The 15,465-nt window shown below is 39.5% G+C and overlaps 1 protein-coding gene across 1 annotated transcript in view; it reads right to left on the bottom strand.

The window, feature by feature from the left end:
- Positions 1–1,078: 1,078 nt before the first annotated feature.
- The window catches only part of ror1 (receptor tyrosine kinase-like orphan receptor 1), a 111,960-nt gene continuing 97,573 nt past the window's right edge, over positions 1,079–15,465 (bottom strand). The window contains exons 5-9 of the mRNA XM_056258819.1: positions 6,130–6,257; positions 5,136–5,453; positions 4,810–5,055; positions 3,977–4,185; positions 1,079–2,725 (exon numbers count right to left, since the gene is read on the bottom strand). Of these exons, the coding sequence (XP_056114794.1) occupies positions 1,286–2,725; positions 3,977–4,185; positions 4,810–5,055; positions 5,136–5,453; positions 6,130–6,257 (2,341 nt within the window). The 3' untranslated portion in view covers positions 1,079–1,285. The remainder of the gene's footprint in view (positions 2,726–3,976; positions 4,186–4,809; positions 5,056–5,135; positions 5,454–6,129; positions 6,258–15,465) is intronic.

The following is a 15,465-nucleotide window of genomic DNA, read 5'->3' as shown; positions in this document are numbered from 1 at the left end:
ACTGACCTCTAGAGGAATCTTTAGGCATTACATTCTATAGGTAGTGAGGAGTTCATGTTAGAAAACGTTCTGCATCATTAATAAGACAGATTTCACATATGCTTTGCCAAACAGTGATGTGAAAAGTTTACGACTTATTTAGAGATTGAAATGCTATTCTGGCAGTTTGTATGCTCTTGAGTAAGGCACATATAGAGTATACAAAAGAAACCTTGTGAATGTTTTCTGGTTGCCTGAATTTCAGCTATATTATGGGCGTACAGGCAGCATTCAATGACCAAAAAATGATATAAATAATCTGGGCTACACCCAAAACTGAACAATCCTGCATGCGAAGGTAGGAAGGCAAAAAATCATGTCCCAATCCAAGATTGTGACACATCCTGTCTTGAAACCTTCATCTGCTTATGATGTCCCACGATCCTGTGCGTGTGATTTCATGACAGCTGAACTAAAAGGAAAAAATTACACCAGAAAGTTTTAGCAGTCAGTTTTGACTGAAATTAGTATTGTGCCATTATAATATGTTCTTGGTTAACACCTAAGTTCTCAATCTTTGCTGTAAGAGGCACCTTCAAAACACAAGCGTTGTCCTAGAAGTCATTGGCTTACAGGGCAACGAGGCAACAAGTCAGCTGCCTAAGCTTTCGGACGTCGCTCTGATGTGTCCCGTGTGTTGAAATCCTTTGAATAACACCACAGTAACAGAAGAATCTCACAGAACACATTGTCTCCCACAAGTACACATGCCTGAATTCCTAATAAAATGAAGGCACATATGGTGGCCATAATTAAAGCAACATCTTTTTTCCATATTAAGGCATTGGTGATTTGCAAAATGATACCCTTAATTCTTCTTTAGGGTTAGATTTCAATGCAATATTCATTCAATATGTCCAAAATGCTATGACGAGACAGAGACCAAGGCATTCAGAAGTCTTCCGGGAAGTTTTCAAGTCGTCGACGAATGAAAAAGGAGTCAAACGGGATGACAAAGCAACAGCTCTGTCGAAAATAACCTTGAAAGGGCATCATCACTGGTTGAAAAAAAAGGACATTTTAAGGCTGTTCTGCCACGTTTAGTCACATTGAGCCGAAAAAAAGTGGCATGAAGCTTCACAGAGAATATGTGAACATACAAGTTTCCTTTAAGACACATTTATAAAACGACATTAAAATATAAACTTTCGCATTTTGTTCAGGCTATTTTATATTTACAAGGAAGAAGAAAAAACCCCATTAAAATATCAATAATTATCAATATACAGGACAAAACATCATGTATTCACAAATCGGCAGTAATGATGGATTCACTGTACATCAGTCTGTTAGTGTCAGCCAGCAGTGCTGCCTGACTTTGGTCTATTTGCATGGCCTTCTGTGCAAAATGTCCAAAAACTGGCATTGTGCCGCCCGTCATTGCTGTCATGGGCGTCAGAGTGACACAATGAGAAAGCAAGGGTGTGTTGGCGTCATGATTGGAGCCTGTGGAGGGGACGCTGGTCACGTGACCCGTGCTGGTTGAGCCGCTGGCGCTGCTGGGCGACCGGCTCTTTGGCGGAGGGCAGTGTTGCACCACCTGTGGAGGGCCCTGAGACGTGGCGAAATGGGCTGCAGGGAAGGCAGCATAGCCAGGTGGGATAGGGTATCCGTTCACAGGTATAAAACGCTGGTTCTGTGGCATCGGCGCTGCCATGAAGCCCGCGATTTGTCCCGGCGGGAGGGTCTGCGGAGCTCCGTAGATGTATCCGGCGTAGCGCGGGCTGCTGAGGTTGCTGACGGGGCTGGCGCTCAGAGAGGTAGTCTGGGTGGTGGCGTTGCCTCCAGATGGTGTGCTGGAGCTGGCGTGGGAAGACAGACCCTCCCAAGCACGGAGTCGGCTGTGTATGTCTTTAAATCTGGGCCTGCGAGCGGGACCCTCCTGCCAGCACTCTGTCATCAGAGCATACATGCGAGGGGGACAATCCTCCGGGCAGGGCAGCAGCTGCTTTTTCCGCACCATCTCTATCACTTCCTGGTTGCTGAAACCGTAATAGGGCTGCAGGCCGAAGCTGAAGATCTCCCACAGAACCACACCGAATGCCCAAATGTCAGAGTCTGTGGTGTACTTCCCGTAAACGATGGCCTCCGCTGACATCCAGCGAATAGGAAGGAGCGTTTTGGGTTGGACTCTGAAATAATCAGAGGCGTAGATATCTCTCGACAAGCCTAGATCAGAGATCTTGATGTGGAGCTGCTCCCCAACCAGGATGTTTCTTGCCGCAAGGTCTTTGTGGACGAAAAAATGGCTGGCGAGGTACTCCATCCCGGCTGCAACCTGAATGGCCATGTGCAGGAAGTCCGCATGATCGAGGCTGGACTTGACGGTACCGTCTTCGTCGCTACTGCAGCCCACATCTGAATGGGGAGAGCGCATGATGAGGAATTCGTGGAGGTCCCCTTGGGCCAGGAACTCGAAGAGCATGCAGACAGGCTGCTCTTGGGTCACGACACCCAGAAGACAAACCACATTGGGATGATGAAGTTCTGCCAGGACAGATGCTTCCTGCTGGAAATCCCCCCAGTGTTGTGCACTTGAGATGTCCTTCAGTGTTTTTATGGCCACTAGCTGAGCGTGTTCCATGCCTGGCAGGTACAGGTGACCTTTGTAGATCTTACCAAAGGAGCTCTCGCCCAACTCCTCCATGAAGCGCACTGCAGACAGAGGAAGCTCTTTGGCTTTACTCTAGAGAAGAGAAGGAAAACGAAAGGTAAGTATGGGGTGGCAAATTTGCCATCGCATATACATGCCAGGTTGATCTTTTTTGTAAGTTTAAACTCATAGTAGCTGTGGTAGCCTTATTTTTTCATCTTTTGCTATGTTGCTGAAAAACAAGACGCTACAACCTCAGCCATTGACCACAGACATGCATAAAATCTGTTTGCTCTTAAAATATTCTGACTGTCATGTACGTTTATGTGCTTGGCAGACGCGGTCTTACCACTTACACGACAGTCACTATGATTCTATACTCTTTTATCCCCTATATGCGTGATATAGCTCTAAGTAACTTGCACAATGCTGTGTGATTGGTATGGACAAGACTCTGGATCATGCAACAGGAAATAAAAAAAATGAGAAAAGCTACACCGCTACATTTAAAGGAGACATGAATACTGCCAAATAAAAGATAGGAGTCTCTTTTTTTGTTGAAAGAAGCAGCTGTTTCGTGTTAGCGCCAACTCTGCCTGAGGCTAAACATGTCTCATCCCTGTTTTGGATATTACTTGAGTGAGTGTATGACCTTTGTATGACCTTAGTCTGAACTTTGGCCTGCAGCTGAGACTGTAGATGAGAGGTCTTAATGTGTTATAGATACAAACAGCACTTCATGGTGTCAAAAGGTCTGAATAATACTGGAACTGAATGGGACTAGCATCATCTCTTCGTTTGTAAAAATGTCACTTTAATCAGTGACCAAGACGAAAAAGCAGGGAAAAAATAATTTCAAGCGAAAATCTCATTCGAATCTGCTTTGAATGATCCAAGCGGAATGATAACAATATGATTATTTTTAGATTCCTCTCCGGGTCTGGAAGAGATTGCCTCCATATGCTCATCCCTCCTGCCATTTTGCCTCTGTTTCGTGCAGCCCCCTTAACCCCACCCCATCACCCAGGAATGCACACTAATTCAAACGTTATGGGAATGCCGCACAATTCCAATAGACAAAAAGTATAAGAATAAAAATCTAAATAGGTGCGCTGATAGCGTTGTTTATTTTCACGTGTGGTCTGTGTTGTTTTACCACCCGATTCACTGAAGGAATTAGGCCAATCAGTAATGACTTAAACATTTATTACCGAGCATTTAGCGCCTGGATTGTGGGTGGCAAGTGAAGTTGCAGCTTTTAGTGCTGAAAATTTTCAAATGATCACTCTGCGGTGTAGATGCACCTTCAGGGTTAGTTCTGATCTGTTAGCAGTAACATCTCACCTTTGGTTTATAGGCCGTGAGCATGGACATCTCCACGTTCTGGCCACGGACGGGTTTGGGCTGGCGTGGTGCCGGTGGACGTGAGGCTTTCTGGTTGTTTCGGCACACACAAATGAAGAAGAACAGCAGGGCGATGGCCAGCGGTATAGCCACGCTTGGTACCAGGATGTACAGGATCCCCATACTGCTGCCTCCATGCTTTGGCAAATCTGAGGACAAGTAATACATTAAAAAACAATTAACTTAATATGAAAATTCTGTTTTGACAACAATAAAAATATGTTTTGGAGTAAAATCATCCACAGATTACCCAAGAATGGCTATTTTCAGAAAGGAATACTATCATACCGCTAACTATACCATACACTGCATAGTAATTTTCAAAATAGTGTGTAAAACTATTGTAAAAATAGTGTGATCAGTGGCTGGCACCGAGTTATCATATAAGAGCTATTTTACATTTTAACCAAATTTTGCGTAAGAATATTTTAACTTTTGGCAGTCATATAATAATTAGTCATGAAAAAATGTAAAAAACCTTAGCTCATATTACTTTGTCACATTTATTATTCTCATCACACTTGAAATGGGAGTGCAATGCATTGTTGTTATTGTTAAAGTTTTCTTTATACAGAAATTGAATAAAGTAATCAAATGAAAATAAAATAAAACATTGCATAGTCTTCACAGTATGAATTAAATATACATTGTTTCTTAATTTAGTTACTAATGTTATTCAGTGAGGAACAGTGAATGATTCTCTCGTTTTCTTTTGTTGTTTGATTAACATTAATACATGTCTGATTAACATCAATATAAGCAGGGCGTCTCACCACATGGAGGAATGTCGCAGAGCTCCATGCGCACACTCTCATCTAGGGTGAAGCACCAGGGAGCGTCGTGCTTGTTGCCAGGGTTGCGGCAATAGGAATGTCCCCCGTTGAGCTCTGGGTAACGCATGGCCAGGAAGGTGTGGCTGTGGGGATACTGGGAGTTCCATGGTTGACACTGTCGACCAGATTTAGTCACGCTGACTGTGCCGCGGTAGTCTGAACCACTGTTGTTATAACATTTGTGGCCTAAAATAGGAGAAACGAAGATCATTTATTTCATTTTCTATAAAATGACAAATCTTTTTTTAACTATACAAAATACTTACTTTTAATTATGGTCTCAGCTATTGGAATGCCTATTCTCATGCAGTTGGCAGCATCGAGGCTGTCCGAAGCGGCAAGGTCATCACAGTTGGGCAGTTTGAGACGTTTGAGGATGAGAGGGTTAGAGCGAGCGATGATGTACTCAGTCTTACAAAGGTCGTTCTCCAGAATCTCACACTCGTCCTTGCATAAATCCCGTGGTTTGTCCATGCCAGAGCTGCGGTCACATGTTGGGAAGGCAAAATGGCACAGGGAGGGAATAGCGAACTGGGAGCAGCGATCTGACAGGTGATTGGAGGTGCCGATCATAGTGAACGCCGCTGGGAAAAAAACAGAAGTCTTTTATACAGTGGTTTCCTCCAGATTTGAAAACAGGAATGAGCCATTGTGGACTCCAACAAGCTACGTACTGGTCTAGTGTATTCGAGGGAAATTATATCTTACACACCAACAACAAAGAGACTAAAGTTCCAGTGAATTGTTGCGGTTTCGCAAGAAGTTGTGTGATTCAAAAACAAATTGACTGCTCACTCTAACCACAGTGAATGTCATGTGTTCTTAAATGGATACAATTGAAAACTTTCTCACAGAAAACAAAAAAACAATTCAAATTTAAAACTGAAGCCAGGCTTAGGCCAGTTAACATGTGCATGATACTAAGATTTAGCCATGGAAAAAATAACCTCAAACTCTCTCTTAAAAAAACAGAAAGGTGGGCGGTGCTGTAGTATAGTGACGATATCTGATGTAATACCATGGCACATATATAAGATGGTACTGAATGATATTGAATGATACTATATTCACGTAGCATGGAATTTACAGGGTAATTTAAAGAGTATACACGAGCTAGCTGTTTTATCTAAGGCTTCAAACTGATTTAATCAGCCGCGTTTCGGTTGAACTGTACAATATAGTCAGGGCCAGATTTACCTCATATTGTGACACAGGAAAAAGCAAATTTTGTAAGGATTGAATGTTTCTTTGGAGGACTACCTGTGATTTGGGTCTCAATCTCGCCCTGCATCTGCAGCGAGTCTACAAAGATACTCCTGTTTCCTATGAAGCGAGCACACGCAATCCCTCTGTACGGCTGGCAGAAACCTTCCTCGTCAAAATCCTCTCTAAAAACAAAATAAAAATGAAATGTTCATGTTAATTATAGTCAGTTAGTTAAGCAGGCTTTAAAAAATAATATCCAGTCCAAACTCCCCTACTTTGGCTTTCATCAAAGCATACTAGGTTTTATTTATTTATTTTGGCAGAAGGGATTCCTATAAGGCCGTAATTCTAACTCCAAACACTAGAGGGCAATAGGCACCACTGGATCACATAAATGCAATCCCACAGAGCCAAATTTGGCATATTTGATCAGCCTATACAATACAAACCCAACATATGAAAAAAACATTCAAATGGAATATATTACAGACCTGGATATATCATTTAAACCATTCAACATTTCATAAATAATAATAAAAGATGTTTTGTTCTGTGTCTGCATATAATACCCTGTAATTTAAACCATATGAACGAGTGGTTCTCTCAAAAGCGTATGTCATCCATATACACTTTGAGAAAGAGGCAAAGACTGAGTCACTGCTGGACTCCAGTGATTTGCAGTGCGGTAAACCAAAACAATTTCATTTAATAACGTGTTTGATAAAATGAGAGAAAACAATGATCAGGTTATGAACAGTTCAAATAAACAGACAAAAAAAAAAAAAAATCAATTAAAATGGTTGGTGGTGTTAATGAAAAGCAGGCGTGTGAAAGGTCAGAGGTCAAAAGTCAAAGGAGTGTCTGAGGAGCAAACGTCAACCCAGACATTAGCACTCAATCTGGCTATGTTTGCGATGGAATACAAGCTTACTATTTATTGAATACTGGACATTTACTACATACTACACACTATTCTTTAAAAATAGTATGTGAAACAATAGGCATTATCCTATGTTCTTACATATTAAACGAGTTTTAAACAGTAGTATATTACATTTTTGTCACATGACCATGTTGCAGTAGCGTCCGTTCAATATATACATTATCTTACAAAAGTTTGTGGTCGGAAGTATTTTTTTAAATATTTTTGACAGACGAAGTTATGTTCACCAAGCTTAATATTCAGCAGCCAATTGCTCCAGTCTTCAGTGTCACATGATCCTTCAGAAATCATTCTAATAGCCTACTGATTTAGAGCTTAAAAAAAACCTTGAAAACTGTTGTGAAAATATTTGTGTTTTTTTTTGTTTGTAACAACATAAAAGTCTTAACTCTCACGTTTGACCAATTGAATGCATCCTAGCTGGATAAAAGTATTATTTTCTTAAAAATGGCACTGACCCCAAACCTTAGAATGGTAGTATATAAACACGCTAAAAGTACAGTTCTGTTTTGTAAGAGTGAAAAAGTTGAATTAAAAAAATGTCTCCTGTCAAGTTTAATGTAAAATCAGTTCAATCTAAAATTCAGAAACAGTGACAGTGGGAAAAAAAGCTTCACAGCTCTCCAGCATGTGCGTCACAGGAGAATGCATTGGTAACTGTGGCCACCCACAGAAAGCTAAATGACAAGGAGGAACAGTTGTTGTGGAGAATTACAACCTATTTTTGCATAATATTCGTTTTCTTCCCCAACTCTTTCTTCCTGTCTTGCACGCACACATACACATGAACACACTCCAGTCAGTTCATCGGCGTGCATGTGTTTGTGTGTTTGAGTTTCTTACTAAGCGTGGGGTTTGTTTGTGTAAACAGAAGGAAGTCCTGGGCATTTCTTTACGTATCAGTGCCATTTGGAAGTGAGTGATAATTAAAGGAAAAGTGTGAGCTGCTACACAAACAGTTGACTGAGCCGTGACAGTGATGCAACAAGAACAAGAGAAGGTTCTAAGCACACACACACACACAAACATGATATGCTTTTCAACATGCTCTGAAGAACCAGCACATCGTGGAATTCCTACAGGATTCTAAAACCTTCCTGCTAAACCTATTGAGTCAAGACAGGAAGGAGTGAGGAGTCTTAAAATGCTCCCCCGTGTGCTGAGTAGCAGAGAAATCAACCTGAGAAAGATGCACATTAAACATTACCAAGATGGATGTTTAATCCTTCAGGGTGTCCTATTCTTGAGGGCGTGTAGCCAACACCATCCGCAAACAATTAAACAAAAGGGCCCAAAACTCTGGAGAACAGAGGAAAAGGCTTTTACTTCGTATCTCTCTAATTTAATACATTATTTATTTATTTAATTGTTATTGACAATTTAAACAAGAATTTTAGAGTTTCTTATTATTTGTTGTCCCCTTTTGTTTTAATGAAAGCAGCAGTCAAACTGACATCTAAGCCAATTTCTACGGCATAAGAACAATTATGAGATATTACGATAATTCATAATTATGATGAAAAGTCAAAATTATGAGATGAAGTGAAAATCATGACAAAAACATTGAAATTATAAGATTATAAGTAACATTAATGATAACATAAAAAAAGTTGAAATTATGAGATATGAAGTCAATTATGACACATTTTTGTCATAATTTCGACTTTTCATCTAATAATGACTTCATATCTCAAATTTCAACTTTTTATCTCATAATTATGATTTACCAAAACATAATTTTTATCATGTGGCTGATTTCACCAAGTGCAACATGTTCCTGGATCAACATATTTTTTTGATCCTGGAATAACATTTCAATCAACCAATCAGGGAAGTTTACACTTTCTGTCAAGTTTAGGCTTACAATCCGGGTTAGGTGCTTCTACATCAGTGTTATTCACCTACCATTTCCCTCTGATATTAGGGGATAACTTATGGGTAGGTTTAGGTATTGGGGTAGGGGTAGGGATATGGTTAGGATTAAATTCTCAGACAGGAATGTTGTTCCAGGATCAATAAAATATGTTGACTCAGGAACACAAATCAGGAAATGGAGCTCTATAGACATGAACTCCGCAAGTTTGTGTAAAGCCTGATAATGTTATCCAGCACGATTTGAGGATGATAAATGGAGAAAAAAAATCTGACTTTAGATCCTACTGCATGTGCATGCTTACATGCAGAAGAACATATATGGTGACAAACAACAGAAGAAGATCTTTGCCGGATGTCTTGGTCGAGAAGTCAGCTATTTCAACATCAAACCTCTTTTTGATGCATGTGGAGGGGGGTCAGCTGATCACCAGATGACTTAAAATTAATAACCTGGACTAAACAATGGCGTGATTTAAAACATTGAGAATTGTTAAGAAGCTAAGCTCATGAAGATGGCAGTGCCGCATACTAACTAACACAGTAAGGAGAATGGATTTGTCTCATCAGTGTTACTGTACATGCCCTGGCTGGAGTCCAATATATATGCATATATATATATATCAAGATATTCCCCTCTGGAAACCATCTCCAATCTGCCTGGCCTGAAGCCTCTTCCATCTTTTTAGGAACTCTCCCTCCTTCTCCATCCATTAAGGAGTCAAAAACACCTCTTTAAGACGTTTACTAAACTTTTTTTGCCGCTCCACTTAAAAAGGAGCTATAGCAGGGAGGTTGATCAGTAAGGACAGTGAGATACTCTGTTTGGGATCTGAAAGCCATGCTGTGCAGAAATGTGATTTTGAAGCAGATCTTACTGCTGACGCCTGATTTTATGAACAGATATTTCCAGTTAGTTCATTTTAAGATCAAGAGGCTCACTGGCCTACATTAAGAAAACTAATTGTCGATAAGCTCACTTCAGGTCTCCCACGATCATGGAAAACATGTGATTTCCAGCTCTGGAAACATCATGGAAATTATTAAGTTCCTAAATAGTAAAGTAAAACTGGTCCGCAAGTCAGCATGATTTCATCAGTCTGTCTGCTTATGGACTTTTGTACACTACAAAGAATGGTTCCTGACATACAAATGGAAATCTAGATCAATCTTTATGAAATTTAAGATCATGGAAAAGTCATGAAAACGCATTGAACCCTGTACTTCTCTACATTCAATCAAGCACTTTTATAATGAAACTATTAAAACCAGCTTCTTTTAAGTCATAATCACTAAGACTGAAAATACACGAAGACTCTTGTATACTGTTGAAAATTCATGTTTAGTTGAATTAACATACTTCTCTCTACCTACTTGTGCACAATATATTTTCCAATAATTTGTCCCATAACATGCACACACTGTTTTTTTCCATGACTAAAGGATCCCTCCTACACTCTAGTGTTAGATCATTTCTCCTTAATATTTTATGGGCTCCACTGTGATGCATGTGCTTAGAGTTTCTGATCTCATCCAAATTCATGTCATACTTTATGTGCATATATAAAGTTATTACATGCACCTCTGGAGTTTCTAATACTCAATATTTTCATCTCCGATACTATGTGTACCATGAAAGCAATGATGGTGCTTGCATTTCACTTCTCAATGACTGTGTGCTTGCCATTTCATGCAGTATGAATGCTAATGTCCATATTATGCTGTTTTTGATGAAACACTTTCCAAAACATCTTAACTTTGTTGTTACAGTAAGTATGAGGGCATTCCAGAGTAGTGTTTGAGTTTGTAAAATTGAGTGTTTCATTGGCTATGTGTCTGCACACACACACTCTTTGAGGTTTTGGAGACTGCTCTGCATGCCAAATGTAGGACACATAAAAGCTTGTATAATGGATTATAAAGGACTAGACATGAGAAATCATTTTGAAAAGAGAAGATGCAATTCACAGTCAGGTATTCTCCTCAGATAAAGTTTGACCTGGGTCAGTGGCAATATATGTAACAATGGTGAGAATATGAGTAACAGTGGACTGGTTTGTCCCTGATATACGGGGAGCCTGTGGTCCGTGACTGCATCTCGGGAGGAAGGGAAAGACAGCCACCAAGGGACTCTCATTAGGAGCCACGAAGTAAAAGAGGAAAGAGTCCTCATGTTACACTACCACAATAGCAGCCTCTATTACAGAAGCAAAGGACACAACCCTGCGACCCCTGAGATCGCCCAGAAAGAGAGAATCCGGGCATGCAAACTATAGTCAAAGTCTAGACACGTGATCTGAGCAGAGAGTAAAAGAATCTAAATGGTCATCATGAAATGTCAGAGTGGTTTTGACTATTGAAATGGTGGTGGTATCCTGACAGCTCTACATCCACCAACATCTGACAGAAGCCTGATTGACTGTGCAATTAAATCTAGGATCTATACAGGGACCCAGAAGATTATCTCCCCCATCTCTTCACTCCGCATTAACCCTGTCACATCCCCTGAGAGTAACGCTGAGGCTCGGGCTCCAGTTTCTCAATTTAAAGGTCCACGTCCACTGGGTGCAACTGCTGTCGTTGAAGCAAATAATCTGGATATTGTCTGTACGAGTGTATTATAACCCTCACAGATGATTTGTTTATACAATGTGCAGTTGAGTGATTTTCTAAACAAAAGAGAGCAGAAAGGTCAAGCTGTTAGGAGCCCATTAGGACGGGAGGTGACAACGTACATGGCGCAAAATAGTCTATGTTTGTTTTTCTAGTCACTGAGCCACAATGTGTACTGATCGTTCAATAACAAACAGAGCTGACAAGACAAGGTGTGACAACAAGTGATTAGGGGAAGTAAGCAAAGAATGAATTGCATCACCTGATAGTGTTGTTTATTTGCACATGCTGTCTGCCTTGTTTCAGCATCCAATACACTAAAGGAATTATGCCAACTAGGTATCGGCGCAAACACACCCACAAAATTACTGCTAAAGACAATTTGCATGGTGCAATTCCCCATCTGTAGAGTCTGTGGTTGTGGAGGATACAGCAGGCTACCACAATATTTATGAAAAAGAATGTTGTTCTCCGTCTTTTAATGAATTACTGTTGTTATGATTAATAAAAATTGCAAACACACATCACTCTTAACGCCTAAACGCATACCTTGGGTCTTTAGTGACCCGAGACGTCATTCACTACCTTCCTGCTCATTTATTTTTTAAATTTAGACATCAACCTTCTTAATATCCCTCAGTCAATTTATTATAAACAATAAAATGAATAAAAGATTATAAACAATAAAATAACGCCTGTTGTCCCATTCATTTTTTGTAAAAATTGTATAGGGTCGCTAACGACCCGAGGTGTGTAACAGTGTAAGTATATTTTTTGCTGCACAACAATAATTTAATATTTGATGGCTGAATAAGTGCAATACACCTTTATTCCACAAGGTGGCAATGTCTGATACACAATGATGAAGTGACGTTTCACTCATAGTTACAGCAGGCAGAAAACAAAAGAATAGGAAGCATCATCAGCAAAACTTGAAATGGCTCAGCGATTTACTGCAGAGCAAGTACTGAACGCAATCAAATATTAGTGTCACTGTCATTTGATGGTAGATCTGGTGAAGAAGCTCTCAGCGATTAAATATTGACTTTGAAGATGTTGAAAATGATTTTGAGAATATGTTTGAGATGGCGAATATGAGGCAGATCCTGAATGTACTGGGAAATGAGCTCTGACGAGGACAGTGATGACTGAATAAAACATCTGCTCAAACTGAGCCCTTCCAAGCTCCAAAAGGTAACAAAATATGCTTTATTTTATTCTTCTGTAATTGTTACTCTAATATCAGGAGAGTTTTATATTATCGCGACAGGTAGAGATCCATCCGTGCATGGATCTCTACCGATTCACCCGAATGTGTAATAATGATTGACAAAACATTCATGCATTTAAGGGTTAAATGACATTCGGTTTACCACCTGATTTACAAGGGTGATAATAGCACAATATAATGAAATAAAATAAAATAATACTTTTTAAGTAATTAAAACATTTAAAAAGACTTCATTTAAATACTGTACTATTTCAGTGATTAGCGCCTGGTTAAACTTCTGTGCTTATTGAACAAGAGGTTTTTGTGCTGAATACTAAAGTGGCACTCTGATTTCACACTCAGTGTGTGCGTGTTTCAATACATTTGGGTGTGAATGCATCTGCTTGTGTGAAATGTATAAAACTGAATCCTGACACCACTGTTATTTACTTTATATGTTATTGCTCTCCGCGTGAATCTACATTCGTCTGCCAAAAAAGCGACTGAAGTTCATGCTGTAATCAGTGTTGGCTCAAAGAACTGGCAGAGCACCACTAAACTGACAACATGACTCATATAATCACTAAGCAGAGTAAAGAACCACCTTCATCCAAGAAAGCTCTTCCACCATGTTTTGATATGTGCTTGCGATTTGTCACACCTTGTGATTTACAAAGACAAAGCCTATAGATCATAATGAAAACACGGCTGTTTAAATGACAAGAACATGCCTGTTTAACACAGCCGGTGTGTTTTTATAGAGAGTGGGGAACCTCGAGTAATTATGCATTACTCACGGCTAACTTCCAGGTGTAGGAAAACACAGGGACTCCATGTGAGCCGGGGAATATCAATAAAAATCTCACTGTACACAACTGTCTCTGCTTTCCTTATGCATGACCTATTTATCTCAGCACATATCAACAGAACAAATCATTATATGTTATGTATATCATTAAACTATCTTCACTAAGACATTATTTCATAACTTTAGCATATCCAAAGCTGTAAAATACATTCAAAATGAAAGGAACTTGCGCTGCAGGTAAGGGGTTATCCATTTGAGAAGGGCCCTGGGAATAAAGTTCATGCTCTCCCAATAAAAGTAAATTTACTGGCCCCATGTCCCTCGAAAAAGTAATGGGAATAAGACATAACTTATTCCCTCAGTGAAAAGAAGAGAGAAAGAAAGCATTTCTGAGCTTTCATTCATATTTACGGTTGTGTATCTAAACGTGCGCCCGCTGTAGCTCACGTGGAAAAAAATCAGAAGGCTTTGGCTGCCAGACTTTGTTCATGGAAAATCTTGAAGAGAGGGTGCAGGGCAGAGAGTCGATAGAAAAAGGAAAGGTAGAAGACTGCGAGAGGGAGACTGGGGATACTGATTACATAATATAAAAGTATAAAATAATATAAAATACTAATTTGAATTTTATATACAATAAAAGAGTGAGGGTGCATTACATGTCAGTGATATTTAAAGGGTTAGGAAATGGCATCAGTAACTTGGACCACCCACACAAAAGCCCACCAATAAACATGTTAAAATACCCACCAGGTCAACAAATGTAAAACGTCTTGATAATTTATAGCAACCATTCAGTTGCATTAAAGGGATAGTTCAACAAAAAAGGAAAATTCTGTCATCATTTACTGTACTCACCTTAAAGTTGTTCTAAACCTTTTGTGTTCAGTAGAAGAAAGAAATTCACAGGTTTGGAACAACTTGAGGGTGAGTAAATGATGACAGAAGTTTTTGGATGAACTATCCCTTTAAGTTGCATATTTCCAGTATTTACTATGCATGTACTGTTACGTCTACATAAAAATTAAACGAGCATTGACTTTTTTAATGAGTGAGTAAACAATGAATGCACAGCTTGACATCATAAGTAACCTCATGAACTCATTCAAACAATATGGGTACAGTCAGACACAATATGAATATTAGAACAAATTCCATATCATAATAATTTTAAGACTTTAACACACACACATGTTTCCATGTTTTATGGGGAATTTCCATAGACATATTCATTTTTATACAGTACAAACTATCCCTTTACACTTAACCTACCCCTAAACCTACCCATCACGAAAAACTTAACACATTTTTACATTTTCAAAAAACTTTTCCTCTTGGGGACCAAAAAAAATACATGTACTGTATATATTATAAATATACAGCCCAAACACAGGCCAAAAATATTACCTTTGTTGTTTTATTCCAAATTATTCCATCGACACTTTCATAGTAAAACGTTTAAAATTGTTTAGAACAACCTTCACGCATCCTTGCTCTGCTTAACTGAAATCCAAATATTTTTGTCTGTGATGACCTAATATCAGCTGGCATATATTAACGGACCATTAAAATAAAGATAAACAGGCTGTCCACTGGCAGGACGGTGTGGTCTGCTGATGTAATTGAGTGGTAGAGGTTAATATGCCGTCATATGGGGTGCTGGGGAGGTATGCTGACCCACACTGCTTGCCCTCAGACTGGGAAAGAAGTTCTGACAAAAGGTCAGGCTCAAGTTTCAGACTGCACCTCCGCCATAGAGTATACCAGGTTAAAAGTCATATACCAAGAGACTAATATTAAAGCTCCAATCTTCAGTCAATCAACACTTAGTTAAAAGAGCTCCATAACAAGCTAGAGATTTAGATCTTGACCAAGCCTGTGCTCACATGGTGAGCTAGTTTTCTGAAGTTGTTATAATCAGTTTTCGAGCTACAATAACAATCGCAT

The sequence above is a fragment of the Rhinichthys klamathensis genome, unplaced genomic scaffold (assembly GCF_029890125.1).
Source record: "Rhinichthys klamathensis goyatoka isolate OS25496 unplaced genomic scaffold, OSU_Roscu_1.1 h1tg000160l_1, whole genome shotgun sequence".
In the NCBI taxonomy this organism is placed as follows: Eukaryota; Metazoa; Chordata; class Actinopteri; order Cypriniformes; family Leuciscidae; genus Rhinichthys; species Rhinichthys klamathensis.
This window is presented reverse-complemented; position numbering and strand designations above follow the sequence as displayed.